The sequence below is a fragment of the Simochromis diagramma genome, unplaced genomic scaffold (genome assembly GCF_900408965.1).
Source record: "Simochromis diagramma unplaced genomic scaffold, fSimDia1.1 OVJJ01000320.1, whole genome shotgun sequence".
In the NCBI taxonomy this organism is placed as follows: Eukaryota; Metazoa; Chordata; class Actinopteri; order Cichliformes; family Cichlidae; genus Simochromis; species Simochromis diagramma.
Genome location: NW_024386773.1, coordinates 2,509,156 through 2,528,928, shown reverse-complemented (window position 1 = coordinate 2,528,928; position 19,773 = coordinate 2,509,156). Strand labels below are relative to the sequence as shown.

The 19,773-nt window shown below is 37.3% G+C and overlaps 1 protein-coding gene across 8 annotated transcripts in view; it reads right to left on the bottom strand.

Annotated features, from left to right (window-relative positions):
- Positions 1-19,773, bottom strand: part of slmapa (sarcolemma associated protein a) — a 77,446-nt gene that overhangs the window by 29,627 nt on the left and 28,046 nt on the right. For 7 of the 8 annotated variants that reach the window (XM_040003397.1, XM_040003396.1, XM_040003399.1 and 4 more), the window contains exon 4: positions 4,823-4,859. In XM_040003397.1, the coding sequence (XP_039859331.1) occupies positions 4,823-4,859 (37 nt within the window). Of the gene's footprint in view, positions 1-4,822; positions 4,860-14,557; positions 15,828-19,773 lie in introns of those variants that run through there. The other variant, XM_040003433.1, reaches the window with a different exon arrangement.

Sequence of the window (19,773 nt, the reverse complement as noted above, 5' to 3'; positions counted from 1 at the left end):
GTCAATAAACAGCTGAAAAACCAAAGGTTAAAGAGTAAGCTGACCTTAACATACAACAACAAACATACATGAAGACAGAGCACAGGAACAGTGTCCACTTCTGCCTGACTACATCTCTGATCATTAAAACATGACATGAAATATATAATTCTCTGCTTTCATTGACTCACTTTGAGCTTCAGAATTTTCTGAACGACTCTCCGTTAATAACTTTCATTTCAATATCTGTTTGTCAGTCAGTAATGTTTATCTATGCATCTATGCAACTGTTACTGTTGTAGCCACAACTTAATTTTTACCGCTTTCCCTCTGATAATGACAAATTACTTCAGTATCAAAAACGGGTCAGAAAATGAATAATGTAGTGTATTCTTCTTAGTTCTGTTTGTTTTGTTTTTTTAAGTTGTATAATTTACAACATATTTATTGTAATTTACTTCTGGTGGCCTACATGCAGTACCTACACAGCCCCATGCTTTTCCACACTTTAAGCCTGGGTCAGTGCTAAGTTGTGTATCATAGAATGGATGCTAACTATCTGCTACTGACTGCCAGTAGCAAAACATATTTAGCACAAAAAAAGTGTTAAAGTTAGTACTGCTTTTCTTTTTGTTGTTGGAGGCTGTTGAATTTAACGAAAGAATCCTTAACGAAACAAATCTAGTCAAATTTCAAATAGGTCTGCGTGATAGCAAGCAAAGTGATGAAAACACTCAATACAGCCTACAAATAACCACACTGACATGTTCAGGTTCTCCAATCATCTGAAGAAAGATTTCATGTACACCTCATTCATTTCTGTATTTTATGTTTAAAAGTTTAGATTCGTTATTTATAGTTGGTTTACACAGCTTTGTGTATGTATGTGTAATGTGTGTATATAGACACGTGTGTGTGTGTGTGTGTGTGTGTGTGTGTGTGTGTGTGTGTGTGTGTGTGTGTGTGTGTGTGTGTGTGTGTGTGATTTACATTGCTGTGCTTGAGAGCCACCATCTACCGGAACCAAATTCCCTGTATGTGTCTGCACATATATTTGGCCAATAAACACGATTCTGAAAAGCTCTGTGGAAAATTAAACTTTAAGGAGTGACTAATAACGAGCAGTACTGATAGTGTCCATTAGTGTTACGCTCAGCGGGATTTCTGTTAGCCATTTCCATCTGCTTGCTTCTCACAGACTTTACACTTACACAGTATTTTAATACAGGCAAATAATAAATATGTTCCTGTTGTCAGACAACAGATTAACCATGAAATATCAAAGCCGCATGGTCACCTTTGTATGTCCACAGCTATTCCTGCTGGTTGGTTTTTATAATAGATCTGTGAGCTGGTTTTCTTTTATCCTTGTATATATGTGTACAAATCAAATCAGCATGCCCTTTGCTATCGATGTTTTATGTTTGTTACCAGTATGAAAACATAATGAGGAAAACACCTTTTACACTTGTGGCGCTAACCTACATAAGGTTTAATACATTTATACACACACACACACACATATGACTATGTGTGTTGAGACCTGGGAGATGTGAGGATCCTGCTTTAGAACACTTAACTATGTTTAAGAATGGCTCAAATGTAATCATAGCTCCTCTCAGGCGTGCTCACACACCAGCCTACATTCCTCAGACAGGTTATACTGAGTCTTTGCTGCTCTGAGCAAGAATCAGAGCAGGGTGAGGCAACAGAGGAAGCCTGGTACAACACACTATGGGTACACAATTAGTCTGGTACTGCACTGTATGGCACATAGAGTTACATTACATCTATATAAATTTATTTAAATAAATTATATAGATGTTAAAGTACCATGTGTCTACATGATCACATGTGGTGTGGTACAGGAAACTATAGAAAGGTGTTCGTTATGATATGACAAAGATTTACTCGTTCATTCAAATTACATGATAAATTATCCCTTGTGTGAACACAGCACTGGGAGCCAGCTGTTGCATGCGGACTAATTCAACTAATTGCAAAGTAGCTGTAAAACAAACCACAGCAACTAAAGCTCGTAATTTCTACTGATTTCATTTTTTTATTTCTTTTTCAAATGGTTGATACCTTATTACTGGAACTTCTTGATACCAGTACAGGTTTTTACATTCTCAAAACGGTCCGTGTTGCCTTACTGAGCATAAATCTGTGCACTTTCCTAATATTTTATGACTATTTGCAAAAAACCAAAACAAAATAAAAAAAAGACAAAACTTTATTCTAAGGAAATCCCACTATTTAGAAAACAAACAAAAAAACAAAAAAAAAAAAAACACTGATTAAAATCAATATTTTCATATATCTAAAGATTTTACTTTGTGGGAAGCTCAAAGTCTCTTGATAAATTCCAATATTTTTATATGCAGAAATAATCTTGTAGTGTACATACAATACATTGGTACTAGTCAATTTATCAGCTAAACTCTAACAGCAAATTTCCCAATTACAGTACTAAGGAATTTTCCCAATGTTACAACACTGAGGTTAAAGAATCAACCTCAATTCCTTCTGGAACTTTAAAAGAAGTCTATATGACTGAATTTAGCACCTGACTTGTAGAAAAACAAAAAAAAAAAAGTGTACTTTAAATTGTACAGGGTATTTTGTTTTTGGCTTCATTCATGCTCTTTGACGCCTGTCTGTGTAGGTTTGTGAGACTTCCTGGAACAGCAGCTTTCAGTGTTGCAAATTTTAGCATCTTTTAATTTGGCTTGGAAATTCACCCCACATGGAGAGGCAGATTCCAAGAAGCATGACAGGAATAACCAAAATTACTGTAAATTGGGAAAACTTTGTACGCCATTGCACCAAATTTTGAGTGTTAGATTTGCAGGATTGCAAATCCCACCAAAGCTGGCCCAAATTTAAACCGTGCAACTGTATAAAAGATAATGTCCTGCTGTGTGGATTATGGACATTATCTGTGAAAAGCAGTTTTTACACACAATTCAAACATTAAAACATTTTTAACCCATCCCATTTAACCCAAACACAACCGGAGTCAAGGCATGTGTGCAGTCACAGCACAGCTCAGCAACTTAGCTGCTTATTCACCCCTTCATCTCTCCTTACCGTGAAGACACAGGAGAAGACTTTAAAGCACACTAAAATAAACAATGGCAAGTCGAGTCACGCAAGTCTGAAGTGTGCCACATGCTGATATAGACTTTGGTAAAGCTAGAATTGATTTTCATGGATATGAATTTCCTAATCAATAACTGAAATGTGAAATGCTGCAAATAACGGATCTTTCTAGTGAGGGGTTACAGATAACTTTTCATCTAGAATTGATTCAATTCCAATTCACAAGGTCCCGCATCGATTCGATCCACGATTTGATTCGAATCGGGGAAATTTTGCCTCAGGCAGTCAGAAATATTATAATTCTGATCACTTATCAGTACATATCTATATTTTTTATATCTATAAAAAGAAAGCTGACACTTGTGAGACTTTATCAAAGGTGTAAGCATCACAGCAGATTCCTTTGTGTCAAAGTAACTGAGGATAAAACACAGAAAAACATGAAGGCGGTTTTCCTGGTCTGGGTTTTTATAGCAGATGACCTTAAACATATTGTGCAGTCAAAAACAAAGTGAAGCAGAGCAAAGTTACAGAGGTTTGATTAGAGACGCAGCTAAGCATTTTGAAATTTTGCGTAATTTTAAGTTTAAGTTTAAATTTGTTCAGTATTGAACAGCAGAAATGAGGCTTTGTTGTCGGAAGTAAGTTAAAAAAAACCCCAAAAAACCCCCAAAAAGAACCAGTAGACTGTAGACTGGTGGGTAATAAGTAAGGGAATAATGCAAAAAACAGATTTTTAGATGGAAAACTATTCCTGAGAAAGAGAAAGAAAGAGAGCTCTACATGAAGTGTGATTTTATCGTGGTGGAAGCAAAACAGCAAAAGTAAGAGGAAATTCGTGACGATGTTTATGTGAAGCGAAATGTGAAGCGTAGTTTGGATCGTCTTTGGCTGCTGGTTCAGTCAGTATTGTTTGGAGAGAGATAAAACCTGCAGCTTCAGAATCTAGCGCAAAAAGGACGTAAACACAAAGTGCCCGCCAACGCTTCAAAATCAGTGAGCTGTTGGCTTTCAGCCCCGACAGCGTGTCCGCGTACGTGCGTCGGGTGAGAAAGACGACATCTCACTGATTCGGATGCGTTGGGTCCGCGTTTTGTGTTTACGTCTTTGTGCAGAATCCGTGTACCTGCTCTCATTTACTGTTTTAGCTGTTTGGTGGTTGTAGAAATTTTGTGAGGTTTAACCTGAGATTCTGGCGTTTCAGGAAAAATAAATTTATATTTAAAAATCGATTCAGGATTTTATTGAAACGATATCACGTTATCCAAGCCAGAATCGATTTTAATTGATAAATCGATCATCTAAACCCACCCCTAATTATGAATCCAAACAAATAGTTAATCTCCAAAAGCAGTGGGACTTCAGTTTAGAGAGGTCACATCCTAGCTCTGAGAACATAACAAATTTCTTTTTAAACTTGAGTGGACAAACATCTAAATGTATGTGAAACCACAGCCTGTACAGTGGAAGAAAAAAAAAAATCCTGCTTCTTGATGCACATGAAGGATTTCTGTAATGCTGCAGCACCAACTGGCAGGGATCTCTGCATTTCTCTGTCAGCTGACTAACTCCACTCTGTGTGTTTAAAGACCACTTATGTGTGTTAGAAATACAAACACACACTCTTAGATGCTTCTCTGAGGTGTAGCCCTACATGTGAGTGAGTGAGAGACACTTTGACATGGGACAGGACAACACAAACAAAAACACGCACACACATACATACTTCTGTTCTTACCTTGTCTATAGGTAGTGGTAATGGAGGCTGGATGACACTGAAAGAGGAAGAGAGGAGAGAAAAAAGTTCGTCACCATAGAAACACCAAAGAGCAAAGACACATGGAGTAACCACGGAGACCGAAATAAAAAAAAATGTTCCTGGAAAAGTCTTGTGACATCGGTTTTTCAGCTCATTTTAATAAAACACTCATTCTATTACGACCAAGTCACTGGCAACAAGGAGTCCATTTCCCACACCTTTCTGACATTTCTCCAGGTATAAATCACTTGATGTAAAAAAAATATCCACTCAGCAACTGAGCCTTGCAACAATTTTTAGATGGGAAGAGCAGAGGAAAAGACAAAGGGAAAAAAAAACCTAAGACTTTTCAGACTAAAACTTTGGTTATGTTCATAGGTTATTTATGCAACTGGGGAAAAATAAAAAGTAAGCATTTATATATTACATATTTATGTATGTAATTTAACCAAGCAAAAACCTCCAGGTCTGAAAAATGAAGTCAATTCATGAAGAAAATAACTGCAGTCCCTCTAATGGCCACTTAAGGCAGGCTTTTAAAGTGAGTTAGTCGGCACAGACTCACATGTTAAAATGTCTAACTTTGCAACATAAATAATCATGTTTACAGCCTGCAACAAAACCTTTGTTGACAGGAAAGTCCATAAAAGGGTGAAACTAACAAGAAAAGATAATAACCTGGTTATGACCAAGTGTATGAAAAAAATGCCAGTCAGTTATTAGTAGTGGTGGTAGCAGTAATAGCGGTAGTAGAAGTAGGAATAATTATTGTAGTATTAGTATTTTTTTTATTACCATTTTTAATAGTTAACCTGTTTTCACACGTTTCACAGCTCACTGAGCTCAGCTAAATGCTCCATCAGAGACCGCACTCAGGTGGGTTTTATGTGACATACACTAATAACAATACTCAGTATCTCAGTGATACTTTTATAGGAAGATGAGTGGATATCTTTTGTTTGTGTGTTTGTTTTTGGAAAGACATGAAATCACACTGTCTAAATTCCTAAGTACCCTGCTATACTAGAATAAAACTGAAACCTAAGGAGTCAAATAAATATTGCCATGTGTTACTTCAAAATGGCAGATAACTGGTTTCCTTCTTCTGCTTTTTTTTTTAAATAATATTATTAGTTGACCAATTTAATTCACATACTCATTATCAATTTCACTTGCAGCCTGAAAAACACTCAGACACATACGTGTTTTTAACTTTTAGTGAACTTGCACTGAATCACACTGCAGTGGCTGCTGTGTATGTTGGATCAGTGTGGTGTGGTTGTTGCAATTACATCAAACACAGTCAAGTCGAGATTAAGCCTGAGAGGATTTCCCTTAAAGTACAGGAAAAGATTGATGCGACTGTTTGCTTGCAGACAACACCTTGAGACCAGTCTCAAAAATATCCTGTTACATAAAGTCTGACTTTAATAACATCTCAAACTCACATATATGGACTAATAAAACACCAAACAGTGCATTGAAACGTTTCACTCAAATCAAGTGAGATGTGTAAGCACAGGATACAATTACTTTACTACAGTTTGCAAGGTTCCAAAAAAAGATCACTGTCTGATGAAAACAAACAAACAAACAAACAAACAAACCAAACAAACAAACAAAGTCTTCAAGTAGGCCTGGAAATTAAACATTTTCAGTCAGACCCTGTAAATCAACCATGTAGTTGACTATACAGTTTTGTTAAGGTTATACTGCTATCAGTTGTAACATTAGCTACAGGTAAAAATTTAAGATAAAAATTTGTGTACTTTCAATGAGATAAACTTCAATGAATTCAGAAAATCTAATTTTCTTTAAGAAATAAACAGAAATTAGAGCAGGCAAACATAATAACAGTTTAGAGTGCATCTACTATCCATTTCCTTATTTCTTGTCATGTATAGTTGCAGTGGTGGATGTTCATATCAAACATGGCCAACGTTTCAAATAAAGTCATCTACAGTACTGTGCACCAGTCTTAAGCCAATCATTTCTTTACATTTTGCTAGAAAATGGGAAATGGGCACATTTACTGCATTTACATTTATGTAAATGCAGTAAATGATCAAGTGCAAAAGTAAAGGAAAAACAGATGCCTGCCATTTGTTCTGTTCTGTCAGGATGATCCCACAATGCTTCAATAATGCTGAGGTCCAGTTCTCTGGGGAGGTCAATCCATGACTGATGGTGTTCAGCTGTGTATTTTTCCCACTCAGGTGATGCTTTTACTGCATTGGCAGTGTTTGGGATCACTGCCATGCTGAAAAATGAAGCTGTTACCAATCAGAAGCTTTTAAGATGGTATTGCAACAGGCCCATAAGACTGTTGCCACTAATTTTCAGTCCAGTTCTTATGCAATTTGGCATACTTCAACCTTTTCTCCCCTTAAGCCTTTCTATAAAGAAATAAAGGATGGCTCAAGAATTTTGAACACACATGATCCCTGTGAACCAAAAGCTCAGGCTCATGAATATCCTGATACAGTCTCCTCAAGCAACAATCATTGTATTGTGTCAGCTTAGGTAGGTACACAAAGTCAAATATGTATCTGCACTTTTAATGGTCACTAGGATATAAAAACCATTCACTTGTACTAACCAATTACCATATTAGCCACAATAGCACGTAGACATACCAGCCATAGAGTGGAAACTGTCATGAACATCTTCTGTTGCATATGCATAAGCGCAACAAATGATTGGCTCATCTGTTTCCTGTTTTGGCTATTGGTTGGCTCTTTAGAGACAGTGGCCACCATCTTCTATAGCTTTCCATTTAAATTATTCTTTAACAACATCACTTTTCTTGTAATACCATGGATTTAACTTTGTTATTATAACTGAATTTTTCAGTAAACTGTGGGATTCATATTGTAAAGATATGTAGGACACAGCAGGACATAGCAGTCAGAAGATGAATGCATTCATTTTAAAAATCACAAACCAGTGCAATAAATTTGTAGGTCACTTGTTTTAACACTGCACTGCTCCACAGGATCACATTTTTCCATTTCCTTAGGTCAAACCATGCATAATAATATAGTACAGTCACTGTGAGTCGCTTCCACTGCTCTCTGTGTTGCATTAATTAAAAAACACAGTAGTTTTGACAGGAGCTGAATGAAGAATAAATCTAAACCAAAACCACAGTGTGAAATCTTCAGTTGCTGCCCCGCAGAAACAGGGCCTCTGTCATTTTGTGCAGTGTTTACCCAAAGTACTGTAATCTTACAGCACAGCAAGGTCATGCAGGTTTGTTTGAGAGACAGTGTGGAGATTACGTAGAAACAGTCACAGTTCAGGAAGGTAAATTCAACTCTGGGCAAAGAAATAACTCAACACTGTTAATGTGTCACTACTCACTGCAGAAATGTAGAACGCAGCAGCTCCTTTAACAAAAAACTCAAGGGTCTCATGAATTCTCATGACAAAAACACATTTTACAAATCAATAATTGGTTGTTTTTCTATAGGAGACAAGAACAAGCTGGACTTCAATACATTTCCTCTTATAAAAAGGATTGCAGCACACACTTCAGCTGAACATACTTATAACTCCAACTCAAATTTGCTTGGTTACTGAGCTGCATGTAAAATTCTGCTCAGAAGAATGAAGATGCAGAAACTATTGTACATCGATTTTATCAGTTAGGTGCAACTCAAAGTAACAACAGGTGCACTGAAGAAGCCACAAAACAACCATGAACAAGGGAATGGTTTAGCCACAGACCACTGCTGTCTTACAACAAAAACAAAAGCCAACAGTTTTATCTTCACTATTTTTAGGCAACTTTCTTCTGAATGGCAGTACCTCACAAACTAATGAGATGACAATACACGACCAGAAATCTGCAGTGAATAAATAGATGGGTTGAGAAAAGCACTTTCATTAACCTCAGTTTGTACATAAGGCCAAAACTGCAGGTCAGAAAAATAATTAAAAACACTTTAAAAGGTTAAGGCAGTGATTTAAAAGGATTTTTGTACATTTAGGACCAGCAGAGCAGGTTCTCTGCAGAGATTAGAGCAAACAGCTTCCACAGAGCCACATCGTCAATCACAGTAAACACCCAGTACTTTGTGTTGAGTTGGGCGTTTTCATATCAGAGCTCCACTGCCTGCTGATCACATGACACCCAGCAAGAAGAAATGGAAAAACTGCAATCCTCCTAAATATGTCATAACATTAGATATTGTAGTCTCTCATACAGTATTCAATGTTTCCTCTTATCTTGTTAAAATCTCCTAGTCATATTTTTAACTGGATACCAGCAAATAAGCATTGTAACACTTGTACGCTGGGCACTGGCACTTCCAGAGGACTCTTGTCCTGAAGGGATGATGATTCTTCTTCACTGTGTTGTTCCAACAATTTGTTCCTGCTGCATTCATTCAGTCACAGTGCTGTCACACTTTAATTTCTGTGCATAACAGCTGGCAGCAGTTCTAGTATTCAGATACCATCTTCACATCAGCACTGCTCATGCTAATGATTAGCCTTTTGCCTCTCTCTTTACCCATACATAACAGAAATATGGGTTTTTGTGATAGTTTGTAGGTTTGGATTAATGGCTTGTGTACAGTGAAGACAATGAGGTTTCTTAGATACAACAGAACATTATAATCCATCTTCTTCATTTTGACCAACCCCGATCCAGGCACCAAAAATGTAAAAAAAAAAACAACAAAAAAAAACAAAACAACAACATGAAAATAAGCCAAGATAACTGTCCTTTAAAGAAACTACACCTTCAGGTCATTAAACTGCACTGCTTGCCGTTTTGGCACTTACATTTTTTTGTACGTTTTCTCTTTTGCCAATTCATGACCAAAAAGCCTTTTTTAATGAGAGTTCACATACCAAACTTTACTACAGTTTTTACTTGTTCCCCTGCTTGTTTTACAGAGAAGAATATTTTATGTATCAGGGGATATTTTGGGCATGTTTTGCAAGAAATGTAAATATCAAAATAAATATGGGAATTCCTGTTATACAGGTCTGTTTATGGCAACATAAATAGACCTTAAATCATTTGCTAATAGGCCGTTTGTTGTCATTCAGCTACATCATGCTAGCAGATTAAGCCTTTAAAGGTGAGCAGACACCTGTTTTCTCAGGTGTGATTTAACATTTTTCTATTCAAGTTCCTACAATAAAGGCAAGTTAAACTCAAGTAAAGTTAAACTGAGGAGTTTGTCATATTTCAGGCCTGCTTACAAAACAAAATGACTACATCAGAAGTTAATAAAGGGTGGTCTCTGGCTGTGCAGCTACCCTTGGAAAAATGGAGAAACTTTTCTAATGGTCGTCAAACCATGTCTTTATTGATATATACTAAGAGGTCAAAACTCATCATTAAGAGTAAATGTCATCTTCATGGGGGAAGGAGTTAACATCATCACAGTTAAGTTTGCAGTTACAATGTGTCTCTCCAACTAATAAAAACACATCTATTTAACTGATTCCATTAATTTGGATAATTGGGGTACATTTACTTCAGCTTGAAGGCATTTTATTTATCAAGTTACCAGAAAGAACAAGAAAAGATTGCTATCCACTCAATGCCAGGAAAAACAATTACTTTAAACTTTTCTTCTTTCATTGGTATTGTTTTTTTCTTTTAATTGTATTTCATATAATTTATTTTATTTATCCAAGAAAGTTAGGAAATTATTATGTCACAGCAGCTAAACCAAATAACTCATAACAAAAACAACACAACTGAAAGTTGAATAGCTCATTAAACTAAATATTATCAATAACGTAAAAACAATTATAAAAAAAAAAAAAGAGCATGACTGAACAGGAAAAATACACTATTTAGATAAATATCTTAATCACAATCTGATTAAGCAATTATGCCTTCTCTTAATAAGCAAATAAAGAAAAATACAGTAAACATGCAGGACAAAAATTGATTGTACAAAGATAAGGAAGGATCAGAGGCCGGTTCAGGGGATTCAAGAGGCTCTGCAGCAGTTGTTTACAGCAGATTCTGACTGCATCAAGAAAATTACTCATTTCCAGTCATCAAATACTGCCTGCACAGACCAGACCAGCATGGCTCCAAAGCAACACATTTTTAAAAAGATGGAACAATATCTACGCCATCACATGATCTAATTTCACAGATCTTCAACTGTGGCTCACAAGAACATCAAGTCTGCCTACACGGACACACAAAGTGCAGAGCAGAGCAACAGGAAAACAAAAAGGCTGAGTGTTTTGCATGCAGTCCAGCAAAAGGCTGCCAGTAGTTTCCATCTGCAGCATACTCGCATGTTTTTAAAACAGTGTGGGAGAACACTTTATTCTGTCACAAACATAGCTCTACATGGTCATCTATTACTTACTAAAATATGTCTGCAGCACAGACTATTAAAAAAAAACACACACACACAAAAAAAAAAACAAACGTGGTTGAGGGAAATTCTGGATTAAAAGACTGCTTTTACATCAAAGTTTTAACAATTAATTTATTAGTGGGACACTTTTCTTTTTTTTTTTTTTACACAAAGAAAAAAGGAAGCGTAAAAGCCTGATTCATTGATTCCTTCTTTTCTGTTGTTTCTTTATGTTCTCGTCAATATTGTGGTATTTTATTATACTATAAAAACAGTCCTCGCAATTTAAAGCATAGTCTTTTATTGAAAACTCAATCTTTTGTTCACCTTTTTTCTTTTAAAGGGAATTTTGTAGATTTGTTTGTAGATTTATTTGAATTTATTTAAGGTGAAACTAGAGGTTGATTAGACATTCGGCAGCAACACAATTGTACGTTTAAAAACAGTTAATAACACCAGTTAATAACATTCTCAAAGTGGGAGTAAATAGGATAGAGAGGTGTGACACAAGAGTTTGAACTGAACATTACGAAATGTTATCTAGATAAAGAAGTCAGCTGCAGGATAACAAAACTGACATTTTATCTTGACCAAAAACTCAAAACCATCCTCTGCTCACTTGGGCCAATCAGTGGGATGGATCCGTCCACGATTATCTCAAGTCTTATCATAGATGTGATGGAACAATTCACATAAAAGGTTATAAGACAAAATAGTTGATAGGTGGATTTCTTTGGTTCAGTGATAGATAGGGATGGGTATTGATAAGATTTTCACGATTCCGATTCCATTTTCGATTCTGTTTAACGATTCGATTCTTTATCGATTCTCTTATTGATTCTTTAAAAAAAAAAAAAAAAAAAAAAGAGAGAGAACACTGAGGTCGATTAGCTTAGAACTTTGTTTTATATCTTCTCTTTGAACAAGATAGAAATTTAGGAGTAACATGGCCTTACAAACCCAACAGTGAGATCTTAAGAGATCCAGCCTACGGCTCTTCAATGGGGTGTCACAGGGTCCCCAAGAAAAAAAAATTGTAAATGTAAAATAATAAAATAAATATTCTTCTGTAGGAATAACAAAGTATAACATAAATTATTCTGTAGCAATTACAGAATATCCAGCAATGTCCCTGCCTACAATTAAACACATTCACTTACCGAAAATCGGGGCATCTGCTGTGGCAAATGGGTTCAAGCCTTTTACCACAAACTTAGTCACTGCTCGGTGACATTTATCTATCCTGGTCTGAAAGGAGACGCTACCGGACTGCAGCGAGAACTGCCAGCATCTGAGCCAGCCAGACTCTGTCTGTCTCTCTCTCATCATGGTCACCTAAATGCACAGTAATGGCAGGTTTTGTAATAAGGCAGATCGCGCTAGCATAATATGCACTGTTAGTTGATTATTTACCTGCCGCATTAACGGGGGAGGACGTGCAAACGTTACCGCTGCTGCTGGTTTGAGATTCATGAGTCCGAAGCGGAATTAAAAACACGACATTCATTTAAGGTCATCGCGTGTTTTGTGAGCAAATGCTTTTGCATATTTGTAGTGTTTCCTCCCTTAAATGAAATGTCTACTTGCAAGTTGCCCTGTTGTCATCCGTTCTCGTAAAGTATAATCAAACTTTTGAGCGTTTGAGCCGCCGTGTTTCCTGCCATGTAAATGATGCTCCGCAACGTGATGACGTCATTTGGGGAGACTGGAATCGTTAAGGGAATCGTTTGCAAAAATGGCAAACAATTCCTTGGAATTGAAACAGTGGGAACCGGTTCTTGCTGAGAACCGGCTCCCACTGTTTCAATTCCTTGGAATTGAATTGAAACAGCAAGAACCGGCTCCCACTGTTTCAATTCCTTGGAATTGAAACAGTGGGAGCCGGTTCTCAGCAAGAACCGGTTTTCGATACCCATCCCTAGTGATAGAAAAAAAAAATGTATTGTACAGACAGCACATTTCTCTTCCACCTCTAATAGGTTTGATATTGCTCTTCATCTCTGTTGCACTGGCCTTTTGATATGTCTCACTGGTGTAAAGCTTCCAAGACCAATGTATTTCCACTGTCAGTGAAGAAAAAGAAAAAAACCATTGGAGTGGTAATCCCATTTTTTTTTTTTTTTAACCATAAAAAACGTCAGGAAAGTATTTAAAAATACTAAACCCCTGGCCTCAATACAGTCCCCCTAACCAGCATTTCACCGCAGGAAGTGCAGGCAATAAATTTAAACTCTGGGCCTCCAACGGGCTTTAAAAGGATTCCAGATCAGGAGGACAGCATCAGGAGATTAACCTTAGAGATTACACTTTTGATAATGAGCAGGTTGTTTCTGAAGCGATAATGTAAAATGCCAAGAATAAAAAAAGTATAAAGAAGCTCTCTACACAGCTGCCACATCAGCTTTAAGAAACCCAACAGTGACCTGTACAAACAACCAATCAGGTCCCTTTTTAGATTTCCAGCTTTAGTTCATTTTAGTTTTGTTGGCAACATATAGTCCAATTTCATCTCGAGTGGTAAAATAAATAAAAATACTGCACACAAACATTCAGTATCCATTTAACCACAGCCTGAGCGGTCTTTTAAAAAAAATGACCAGAGTTTAATCAACAAGTCTTGCTGCACATGTGTTAAAATTTATAGAGCAAACATTCCTATGCGAGTTAATATGGAACTAAAACTAACAACATCTAGAAAATACTTCAGTTCCAGTACTCTGTAACAATGCTGGCATCCACACACCAGGAACAGCAATGACTTCACTGAATTTTAATATTTTGCAAAGCTAGTTTTAGTTTCCACCAATTACTTTTTACACACACAGACTTTAAATGCCTGTGGTTCCCAGGTATAATATGTATTCGGAAGGGCTCCATCTTCATCACCTTAAACTGCAGCTGGTAACTGTATTTCTTGTCCTTGCTGCCTATCCCAACCACAACCAGCATCAAGTGGAGAACTGGCTCATGTGCGCTGAGGTCATTAACAAAACAACACAAAACAATGCTACCCGCAGACCAAGATGGTAGATCTGAAGTCTGTCTACGAGCTGAGAAATCAAAGATGCATCTAATTAATAACTGTCACAAACAATATAAACTATTATTCATTAATTTATAAAAGAAAGCACAGGTTGGTCGAACGGTCACACAGAGAGCCACTTCCCCTGTCACCACCACATACAGAAATTCAATGAGAAACACTGAACAGATACAATCAGCAGCTGCAGCGACACACTGTTGTTTAGACACAAACTTTAGGTCATGGTACTATTTGACTTTAAAGCTCTGTAAATATCAAAAGCATGAAAACAGTCCGACCAGTGTTGCCCAGAAACCTGCCTGAAATTCTGGACCTCAAAGACCTTACCTGGGAGGTATTCTCCTCGTACGTCAGGTAGTGATTTGTCACAGGCCAAAGTTCACCTTTCAGCTAATACCTCACCCTGACTATTCTGAGAAATGCCTGCCCCCCTCCACAGCTTCTAACTTTTACTTCATTTCTCTTCTGGTTTCAGAGGAAGCAGCTGATTCTTCTCTACTTTTCCACGGAGCGCATGAAGTCTAAGACTAACTTGCTTTCTTCGTCTCTCCGCTCCTCCCCTCTGAACAAACAGCTGAGTTTCTTCCTTTAACTTGTGCAAGGTACTGTAGCTCCACCCCTCCTGGCACTCACTGTGAGGAAACACTCCTCTCTGCTGCAACTATGACTCTTCACTACCTTTATCATCTTGTGGGAGGTCAAAGGTAGCCTGGATAAATCACTTGGCAACTGATTTATCATCTTTAATCCCAACATATTTTTGAGCTGACATTTTATTGTCCTGCTCACCTGGCTCGAAGAGCAGTGAATCTGAAAATGAAACACCCCCATTAACCACATGACCACAAGTATGCGTGAGTGTTTTGCGGAAATACGGACAGCAGTAACAGACTGATAGGGGAGACAAAGAAGTACTATTGTTGTGATCAAAACAATGACACGAGACGCATGCAAAGGCCAGACTTTAATAATTCATAGCTCAATGTTTACCTTATAAAATTTACTTTCATTATTTTAAAGAAGTAGTTGAACAGAGCAATGCAGGAACACTAACACACAACTTGCTCGAATTTATTCTTTGGATCTGTATGTGTTTTTCTGTGTCTCACCACATAAACAATATTGTGGGAAAAAATGACTTCACAAAGGCAGAAAACTGCTGATCCTCACTTACAAACATTTCTGGCCACAAGTCATCCAGTGAGGTCACAACAGGTGTTTTAGATTAGATGGAAGACCGAATAATAAGGAAACACTCCCACGTTGTTACCTCCTATTTTACATGAACTATAATTGAAGAGGCTCCAGGGAGCTGTGCCATTCAGAGGACTTTATGGAGACTTCTGAGCATCAAACAGCATTAAAACTAAATACATTTTCATTGATCTATAAAAAGCATTTAATATTATAGAGAAAATATTTAGAGTAAGAGATGACGGCTAAATAGTTATCAGTATGTGGAAATGGATACTGCTGAAAAATACTTATGGGGAAGCATAAAGTCCAGTCCTGTGCCTCATATGTTTTATATTATATAATAATGACATTGTCAGTTATCAAAACTACTTTATTTGTCAACAACACTAATTTACATCACTGTGGGAAAAGTCTAGCTAGCACAGATTATGTAAACAAAGTTTTCACATTACTAAATAATTTTTATTAATGTTTATTTAGTGGTTGTTTGAAATTAGAAATGCAGTATCAATGTGGAGAAAGGGGATATTAAATAAAGATGTAAATCTGAAAATGGTTCAGTTTGGGGAGTATCTTTAAAGGGTTATAAGGAGAGTGGAGTTAATTATATAGATAAAGATGTTCATAAAATAAAATTGAAGCATAGTTATTGTTATGAAACTGTCGTTTTTCGTCTTCTGTGCATTTTCTTTGGTCTTTGGGTTTTTTAAATGAAATTTAGTTCTAAACGTGCTGCTATATAAAAAGTGTAATTTGCCTTCTTTCCATTTGATTCATTTCTTTCTTGTGGACATTTGTCACTATCAAAGTTTTCAAAGACCCAGCTTTGGTTTAATGTAAAAATGCAAACACAGTAACCATCTTTATAAAGCTGTAGGCAGATCTCCAGAAAGCTAATTCTAATACCAGGGAGCTGAGACATTCTTCAGCTATTAATAAATCTTCTGACATCCCTCCCCTTCAGCAGCACTCTAGAGACAGAGTCCAACTGTTAGTTAAATAAGAAGAGCTGTTTGATTAAAGGAAATGGTATAAAAAAATAAATAAATAAATAAATAAAAAGTGAAATTTGACCTGTTGGAGGTAAAAAATGTCTGTCCTGAGACAGAAGGTAGCATCATTGCTCTGTAAGTCTATGATGCCGTAATTGTTTGTTTTGTTTTTGTTTTCTTTCCTGCCTGTCCCGTTTGGTTCTTTTGCCATCAGAATTATTGTCTAAAGGCAAAGAAAAATGCCCAACTGATTTACTTTGCCAAATGGACCATCCCGACCTTGCCGTATTGGTCTATTTGATTCACCTTTGCTTTTATTGTTTATTTTATTTTCACTTGCTACACATGGGACAGACATGACTGGGGGAAAGAAAAGGGAGAAAGAAAGAGAGGTGGGGAAAGAAAAACAGCGGGGGAGAGGAACTGTGATAAAGGGCAAAAAACAAAAACCAACACAACAAACAGACAAAAAATGCCGTAATTGTTCCCGTAATATTCCCATGTGGATATAATAACAGATGCTGAAGGTCAAAGGTCAAACTAGAGACTACAGTCGTTTCCCCACAGAACATGTTGGACGCTTCTTTAGATCTCAGTTAAGCTGACTCTCCTCAGCTCTTTCTGGGACAGTGGCGCGGCTGCCCCTCTGTTGGGCTTCCTTGGTCTCTTGTGTTCTGAGGACCTCTGGATGTCTGGAGTTTTGATCTCCTCCATACCTGCTTCATGCCCTGGAGGATGGGGCTGTGGCCCCCCCACACCCTCTAGCAGATCATTACATGAAGGAACCTTTAAAAAAAAAAAAAAAAACAAGCGCGTCCATGCTCACAGGTGTACACACGGGTGATCACACCCACAAACTACACCCTTTTTGGCTCCTACCTCAAAGCACACTGTGTTCTGTTGATCTTATGTGCTGCACAATAATGTTTAATATTTAGTATTTACTGTCATATTCCCATATATCATTGTGATGTTGTTTATTCTATTACTCTTGTTCTCTTCTGCTTGTTTTCTTTTTTCTTTCTCAACAGGTGATCCAGTTGATCGATAGATGCATTTTCTTTTTCTGTTCTTTTTTCTGCCCATTCTGTTGGTTTTTGGTTTTTGCCCTTCTCCCCCGTCCCTCTTCTCAGCTGTTTCTCTTTCCCTCTTTCTTTCTCCCCTTCTTTCCCCCAGTCAAGTCTGTCCCGTATTCAGCAAGTGAAAATAAAATAAACAATAAAAGGTGAATCAAATGGACCATTATGGCAAGGCTGGGATGGTCAATTTGGTAAAGTAAATCCATTGGGAATCTTTCTTTGCCTTTAGACAATAATTCTGATGGCAAAAGAGCCAAACGGGACAGGCAAAAAAAAAAAAAAAAAAAAAAGATCTCAGTTAAGCACCATTCACTTTCATGCATTATTGACCATGTGGATAAAATACTACCGTTGGTGTTAACTGACGGACTTCTTAAACCTGTGCTGAACTACAATCCAAACCTGCACATCTGAAAATAAACCAGGACAATTCTGTTACGGCCTTTTTATTTTACTCAGTTTTCGTGTGGGGGCTTGTGTATGTTACTCCCCTCCTGCCGCCTAGCAGAGGGGGTCGTAACAATTCATCACAACTCACTACTAAAATACCACACATCTGCAGTGACAGAGAGACAAGGGAAAAAATTACAGAGACTGAAATGATTTTGTTCCTGTGCAAAGACATACTAGAAACCAGAAAGTGACTGATGATCACTTGTTCAAAAAGCAAAATTACTCATAATTTCAGATCAGAATCCTGGTAACTAATATCTGATGTCTCACAAATGTCTTAATGGGTTATTTCATCCAGGTTATTTTTATATTCCAATTCTTATTGATTTCACTTCCTAGTTGTGCATCAGAATCTTCACTTTGTGAAGCTTTGTTTGTGACAAAAAGCAGTTGTAAATGAAAAGCCGTCTTTCCAGGTTGGGAAAAATGTATCACACAATGTCCAAATTTGGATAAACAGTCAAAGTAAGCTCTAAATGCATCCCAAGACCTCAGCTTTATTCATTAGACAAGTGTGTGGCCTGTCATCTAGAGATTTAAACATTGTTGATTTCAGTAGTTGTCAGTAGTAATGCTACGTGGTTACTTAAACAAAATATTCATATTATACTAAGTAGAAAACCAGTTAACTACCAGAGGTGACATGTTATGTAGCCACATGGCACAAGGTAGGAGCCCTTCTCTTTCAGTGACAAGAAGTTCAGTGTCAGAGCAAACTGAAATAAAACCACTTGACCACAGCAGTGTTTTCCGGTCCTCTGTGTGGAAGGAAGTGCTAGCACTGCTAACATTAGCTAGACTTGGCAAACTAATCTTAAAGTCCTGCACGTGTGACAACATGAAAGTGCCGCACATTTTAGCAACATGTAAAATACAGTTTGATTCCTGAAGAACGTGATTAACAGTTACAAATAGATCTCAAACACACACATTTTTAGGAACAATAGTCGATCATTAGATTGGGCTTGTTTGAATTATTTGTGAATGTTTTCATACTGTTAACAACTAATTCTTGGTGTCCTTTAGTTTTTCAAACCAGCTTTTTGTTTTCTAGCACAGACAGCATGAACAAACCAGACCCAAGACTCCGGTCAGCGTGGCTGATGGGTTTACCAGACTGGAAGCTGAGCAGCATGGCAGCATATGGCACTGCCCAACACAGCACTGAGCCCCAGTAACACTAATGCACACGTCCAGCCAATTACAAACACACAGACACACAAGTGGGACTCTGAGTACAGTAGGAAGTTCCATGCTGGGTCAGCGGCTGGTCAGCTACAGCCCATTTAACACAAACACACACAAAGAAAAGCAAAGATACATGTAAACACTCAGCATGAGTCAATATAAGAAAAATGGGGGGGGGAGAGACCCTAAAACTCAAATGAACAGTTGATTCAAAAGGTTATTACACAGGCCAGAATTATTAACACACACTCGCAGACCCTTATCCTCAGCTCATTAACTGCCCTCATCCTCAACTAGACTGATAATAATCACATCACTACACAAGCAGAAATTGTGTGTGTGTGTGTGTGTGTGTGTGTGTGTGTGTGTGTGTGTGTGTGTGTGTGTGTGTGTGTGTGTGTGTGAGTGAGTGAGTGAGTGAGTGAGAGAGTAGAGAGAGAGAGAGCATTTAACCTTAACCAGACAACCATTAAATCAGCAACAACATCTGGTTAAGTCTGTATCAGTATACTTTTGCTTTAATGAGCAGCAATAAATCCCAATTTTTCAGAAGAATGTGTAGTGTAGAAACTGTAGAAAGCTTTGTTAAAAATATAGTCTGTTATTACTACATAAACAAATCTTCATGGATCAA